This window comes from Dryobates pubescens, chromosome 31, assembly GCF_014839835.1.
Source record: "Dryobates pubescens isolate bDryPub1 chromosome 31, bDryPub1.pri, whole genome shotgun sequence".
Taxonomy (NCBI): Eukaryota; Metazoa; Chordata; class Aves; order Piciformes; family Picidae; genus Dryobates; species Dryobates pubescens.
This window is the reverse complement of record NC_071642.1, coordinates 1,046,511-1,052,978: the sequence shown is the minus strand read 5'-3', so window position 1 is coordinate 1,052,978 and position 6,468 is coordinate 1,046,511. Positions and strand designations below refer to the sequence as shown.

At 56.5% G+C, this 6,468-nt stretch overlaps 1 protein-coding gene across 3 annotated transcripts in view; it reads right to left on the bottom strand.

Moving 5' to 3' along the window:
• Nucleotides 1-4,655: 4,655 nt before the first annotated feature.
• The window catches only part of GATAD2A (GATA zinc finger domain containing 2A), a 52,055-nt gene continuing 50,242 nt past the window's right edge, over nt 4,656-6,468 (bottom strand). For all 3 annotated transcript variants that reach the window (XM_054175103.1, XM_054175102.1, XM_054175104.1), the window contains 2 exons: nt 5,942-6,122; nt 4,656-5,238 (listed from right to left, as the gene is read on the bottom strand). In XM_054175103.1, coding sequence (XP_054031078.1) covers nt 5,108-5,238; nt 5,942-6,122 — 312 coding nt within the window. In that variant the 3' untranslated portion in view covers nt 4,656-5,107. The remainder of the gene's footprint in view (nt 5,239-5,941; nt 6,123-6,468) is intronic.

Genomic DNA, 6,468 nt, shown 5'->3' with positions numbered 1-6,468 from the left:
CCATGGGATGGGGGAAGGATTCCTGCCCCCCCCACACAGGGAGGCTTGGCCAGGAGAGCTGGGGGTGAGCCCAGGGGTGAGCCCAGGGGTGCTGCATGGTCCTCACAGGACCTGCTCCTTGTCCCATCCTGAACCAGGGTCTTCCTCTGCATCTCAGCCCTGGTGAGGCCACATCTGGAGGACTGGGTGCAGCTCTGGGCTCCCTGGTTCAAAAGAGACAGAGAACCACTGGAGAGAGTCCAGGGGAAGATGCTGAGGGCCTGGAACAGCTCTGGGAGGAGCAAAGGCTGAGAGCCCTGGGGCTGAGAGCCTGCAGCAGAGCAGCCCCAGAGGGCAGCTGAGCAATGCTCAGCAAGAGCTAAAGGAGCTGTGGAGGGCAAGAGGCTGGGGCCAGGCCCTGCTCAGTGGTGCTCAGGGACAGGGCAAGGGCCAAGGGACACAAGCTGGAGCCCAGGAGGTTCCACCTGAGCAGGAGGAGAAACTTCTTTGGTGTGAGGCTGGAGGCCTGGGGCAGGCTGCCCAGAGAGGCTGTGGAGTCTCCTGGTGTGCAGAGCTCCCAACCCCCCCTGGGCACTGTGCCCCTGGGCAGGCTGCTGTGGGAGCCCTGCTGGGGCAGGGGCTGGGACTGGGTGAGCTCCAGAGGTCCCTTCCAGCCCCCTGCATTCTCTGCTACCTTAGAGTCTCTAAACCCCCAAACCAGAGAGAGTCAAACCCAAAGCAAGCACACAGCTCCCACACTGCCAGGCAGCTTTCAAATGAAAATCCAAGGGTTTATTTCACAAGTTGCTAAAATCTAAGTACAACAGTTGTTGGGTTGGGGTTTTTGTGTTGTTTTTCATTATCTGGCTGTATTATAAAATCCTGCAGTTGCAGTTGCAAGGGCTCCAGGAAAGGTTAATTATGGCTTGCAAGAACCAGCGCCGCTCTAAACCCTCTCCCCAGGAGAGGGGGGAAGCAAGCAGCGCCCCAGCAAGGTCAGTCCAGCTCATGCAGCAGCTCTGCGGCGAAGCAAGGGGGGAGGGGGAGGGGTTGGGGAGGGCCGGGACCCCCTGCTGGATGCTCCACCTGGAGGGGAAGAGGAGGTTGGTGGTGCAGGGCAAGACTGGGGAGCAGCACCTTCAGGCGTGGGCTGTGAGGGAGTTTAACAAACAGAGCTCGGATTTGATGCTGGAATTCCAGGAGGGGATCAAGGAGGTGGCTGTGGGACAGCTCTGGTGGCACAACTCAGAGCCCCTGGGGGGGGAATTCCCTCTGGGCCAGCTCTGGTGGCACAACTCAGAGCCCCTGGGGGGGGACTTCCCTCTGGGCCAGCTCTGGTGGCACAACTCAGAGCCCCTGGGGGGGAACTTCCCTCTGGGCCAGCTCTGGTGGCACAACTCAGAGCCCCTGGGGGGGACTTCCCTCTGGGCCAGCTCTGGTGGCACAACTCAGAGCCCCAGGGGGGGAATTCCCTCTGGGCCAGCTCTGGTGGCACAACTCAGAGCCCCTGGGGGGGACTTCCCTCTGGGCCAGCTCTGGTGGCACAACTCAGAGCCCCTGGGGGGGCAGGAGGCTCACAGAGGGCAGCAGGAGGACGAAAGCAAAGATTTGGTCTTGGAAGGGTGGCCAAAGCCTCTCCTCCCTCCTTCACACCTCCCCAAGGACTTCACCTGAGCCTCCTCCAGCCCAGAGCTTCCCTCTGGCCTCCTGGGGGGCCTGGGTCTGGGCAGCTGTTGGGGGCTTGGGTTTCAGAGTTGTTGGTTTGTTTTGTTTGCCTTTTGGTGGAGTTCTTAGGGAATTTTTTGGGGCTGTTTTCACTTTTTTGTGGTGTTTGAAGCTTTCTGTTGGGTTTTGAACAGTTTGGGCCAGGTGTTGAAGGGATTTTTGGGGGGGGTCCAAGGGATTTGTTTGATTTCCATTCGATTTTTTCCCTGGGTTTTTATGGTTTTTTTTGGTTGGGTTTTCATTTTTTTGGGTGGATTTTGGTGGTTTTTTGTTGTTGTTGTTGGGGCTTAAGGTTTTTGTTGGGGTTTTAGGTGGGGTTTTGTTGTTGTTGTTGTTGTTTTTTTCCCTGCAGGACCACAGAGCTGGGGGAGGAGGAGAGCTGGAGAGACCTTCTGTGACCAGCTGCCTGCCCTCCACCTGCCCAGCACCATTTGGCCCCCAAAGGAAGGAGGAATTGTGGCACTTCCCACACCCAGCCTGCCCCTGGGGCATCTCTCTCTCAACTTGACACCAACAGAGAGGGCAAGAAACACCTCCAGGAGCTTCCTGCAGCTCTCCACAGAGGGGGAAAAAACCCAAACCTTGTCCAAACCACTTTGGAGCCCTCAGCATCCTCCTGCTGGTTGCTGCTTCACTGCCAAAGCCTCCCAACCAATTCTGTGGGTGAGCTTTGGTTCCATTCTGGCCTGGCTTTGCTGGGGAGGCAGAGAATGTGCAGCTTCCCTCTTGTTTTCAGTCCCCCACCTTCAAAAGCTTTGTCTGGGAGCTGAAGGTTTAGTTCCAGTCTCCCCTGCCCCCTGTGCTGCAGTTCCAAGCTGCCCTCTGGATCCAGGGCAGAGGGGGAGGGACTCCAAAGAGGTTTTGGCACAGCTTGTGAGCCACCCAAGTTTCACCTTCTGCTCCCCTCCCCAGCCCCATCAGCTGAAGGGAAAGCTTGGAAAGCCCTGGGAAGAGCCTGTGGAGCATTCAGGCTTCCCAGAGGACTGCTGGAGAAGGGTTTGTTGTGATGGTTTCTGTTAATCCAAACTCTTCCCTGGTGATTTAACAGCAGCAAAGTCCTCAACAAGCTATCAACAGGCAGAGAAGGGGGGGGGGGGGGGGGGGGGGGGGGGGCCCCCAACCCCCAGCAAACCTCCACCCAGGTGAAGAGCTCAACTATTGGTGGTTGTTGGGTTTGTTTTCATTGTACCTCCAAGTGCAAAAGCAAAGTGCACTGCACTCCTCTCCCCTGCTTCTCCCTCCACACCTCCCCATCCAAAGCACCTCAGAAGGAAACAGACCCAAATTCAACTCTCAAACCAAGCTCCTCTCATCCCCAGGTAGCTCTCAAGAGGCAGAGAAACAAAACCACCCCAAAACCCACCCCCCCATGGGCAGCCTCTGAGGGGTTTATGCAGCAACAGAGACCTTCCCCCCCCCTTCTCCTGTGGGTTGTAACCAGGTTTGGCCAAAGCCTACAGAGGAGTTTCCCAAGTGCCTAAATATTGATACTCACACAGCAACAACAACAAAAAGGGGGGGGGGGGGGAAGGGGGGGGGAAGGGGCTTGAACTGGAAGCTTTTTTGTCACTAGGCAATTTAGATCCAAACTGGGGGGGGACACAACCCTGACCAGGGCTTGGTTTGGGGTTAGATCTAACAGCAACTGCTCAGAAAACAGAATCAGCATTGGCTGAAGAGTTTCTCCCCCCTCCCCCCCCCCCTTTTTCCCCTCTTCTTTTATATCTAGGTATCTGGAGATAGAAATCTTGCAGAGAGCTCTTAGCAGCACTGGGAGCCAGCACTGATGTGCAGCACAGAGCAGTGTAAGGCAGGGGCTGCTGCCACTTGGAGTTCACCTTTTCATCTGGGAGAAGCAGAGGGGAAAGGATGAGAAGGAACAAAAGCCCAGCCCAGCCCCGGAGGGGTCTGGGGCTAACCTGTGGAATCCTCCCCCTCCCTCCCTCCACTCTATTAACCCTCCCCCTTCCCTCCCCACGGGAGCCCTGCAGGGCTGCCTGAAGCTCTGCCAGGCAGAGGAGCAGGCTTGGGGGGGCCTGAAGAATGCAGCTCAGGGGGGCTCAGGGTAGGGAGAGTCCTGCCCCCACCCCCTGCCCCTCCCCCACGCCCCAAGCAGCTCCTGGGTGGCTGTGGCTGGAGGAAGGAGCCAGAGCCCCGAGGCCACCTCCTGCTCCTCTGCTCCCTCCACTCTGACTGCTTCCAGCCTCTGCAGTTCCTCCTTTGGTGGTTTTTTTTTGTGTGCTTTGTTTTGCTTTTTGCTCTTTTTTGCTCTTTTTTTTTGTTTTCTTTTTTATTATTCTTCTTAGTTTGAACTTTTTTTTTTTTTTCCTCTTTTGAGTAAAACTGCTCAGAACAACAACAGAAAAAAAAAAAAGGAACTAAACCAACCCCCAACCCCCAACCCCCTCCAAAAGGAAGAAAATAAACATAAAATAAAGAGTCAACCTTCCCCCCCCCCCCCCCCCCCCCAGTTCCACTTGGAAGTCTCTGGGAACACAGGAGAAGGCCCAGGCCCAACAGCTGCTCTCTTGCAGCCCCAGGTGGTTGCTTTGAGCTCTGGTCAGGGAACCAAATCTGTTGTGTTGTTTTCTTTTTAGACTACCAAACAGTTCCAAAAGTCTATTCCAAACCCAGAAGCCAACCAAAGTCTGAGGGACTCTTGCAACTGGCTGCCCACCACCACCACCACCAGCAGCAGGGGGGCACAGCCACAGTCCCCTCAGGGAGCAACAACAAAAAGCAACAACAGGAGAAAGAGAAACCAAAAAGGAGGAGGAAACCAAAGCCATACTCAACTGGGCTGTGGGTTTGCACTTCTTTATCATGAGGAGACTGTGAAATATCATCAGCTGGAGGCTGCCTTCCTGGCTGGAAGAGGGGCAGGGAGGAAAAAGCAAACATCATCCTGGCTCACTAAATGCATCTGCAAAGACTTGGGGTTGAAATCTCTCTCTCTTTCTCTCCTCTCCCACTGCCATCCAAAGGCCACAGCCAAGTGGAGCCTTGTGGTGGTGAAGTCCTCGGGAAGCCAAAGGCAGAGAAGTCATCTGGGGGTGGTCCTCTTCCTTTGGCTGCCTCCTCCCCCACACCCCTCCACAACAACAAAAAACCCAGTAAGAATAATTCCAAACTAAATATGTAAAGCCCAGCAAAACAAAAGGAAACCAGAGGATTCTTCCTCTTCCCTGGCAGCCTTCACCATCAGTCCATCAGCCAAAGGAGCTGGAGTCTGTCCCCCACCCGCGGGGGCAGCGGCGCTCGGTGGGGTCAGGAGTGGGGCTTCTTGCATCCTAGAAAGCCTTGGGGCATATCCAGCTGGGATTAAAGCAGATTCCACTGTACTGTGGTATAAAAAGGATGGCAGAAACAGGAAAGTCTTCCTCCTCTGGGCTGTTCCTCTGCATTATTTCCACGTGGCAGACTGTGGGATGGAGCGGGGAGGGATCATATCCAGGAGGTACTCGCGCTGGCGGTCGACTGCCGAGGAGGATTTGTGCACAGCTAGGCTGGGATTGACAAAGGGCAAAGCCCCACCTGGAGGGGAAGAGGAGAAGGGTCAGAGAGTGAGACAGCCCTGAGGCAAAGCCACCCTGCTCACACCACAGCCTGCCCACAGTGATCAGCTGAGCTCTGCTGGCCGGCAAGAGGACCCCTTCGGAGCTCCCGGCAGCATCCCGGCACTGAGCACCAAGGTTCTGTGCCCCACAGTGAGTCCTTCCAGGACTCACTGGAGAGAGCAGAAAGCTGGGGACAAACCTTTGAGCAGGGCCTGTTGTGACAGGACAGGGGGTGAGGGTTTGCAACTGAAAGAGGGAGATTCAGACTGGAAAAAGGGGGAAATTGTTGATGCTGAGGGTGGTGAGAGCCTGGCCCAGGCAGCTGAGAGGCTGGAGCTGCCCCATGCCTGGAGCCAGTGCAGGTCAGGATGGCTGGGGCTGTGAGCAACCTGCTCTGCTTGGGGATGTCCCAGCTGAGTGTGTTCAAGCAACATTCAGGGCCGTGGTTTAGTGGCCATGGTGGTGTTGGGTTGCTGGTTGGACTGGATGAGCTTGGAGGCCTTTTCCACCTGAAGCAGTTCTATGGTTCTATAAACCACCAGCAGCAGTGAGAGCAGCACCTGGCTGGGTGCTGGGGTGCAAGGAGCACTGAGGAGAAGCCATCCTTACCCAGAGGACCGTGGACAGAGTGCAGCAAGGGTGAGGGCAAGGAGAGGACATTTGAGAGCAGAAGGCCCTACCTGTGCTGATGGGAGTCTTCTTCCAGGCAGCAGCACTGCCCTTGCTGACAGCTCTCTCGCCATGCTTCCCTGGCCTGCTCCCCAGGCCTGCTGCAGAGGCGTTCTGCAACTTGGGGGACTGGCTAAATGCATGCAGCACCCCTCGGGGGGCTCCAGGACCTCGAGACATCTGGCTGGAACTCTGGCAAGAGAGCAGAGGGTGAGGCAGGCATGGCAGCTTCCTGCCTCCCACACAACCACAACCCTTGCTGGGGCTTCACGGCTCCTCTGCCCCCTTCTGGCTGCACAGCACTGTGGAGAGTTTCAGGGCCCTGGAACAGGCTGCCCAGAGGAGCTGTGAAGGCTCCAAGGTGTCCAAGGCCAGGCTGGATGAGGCCTCCAGCAAGCTGCTTTAGTAGGAGGTGTCCCTGCCTGTGGCAGGGGGTTGGAACTGGATGATCTTGAAGGTCCCTTCCAACCCAGCCCAGTCTGGGATTCTCTGCCCATCACAACGACTGCAGAAGACCACCACACCCTTCTGCCTACCA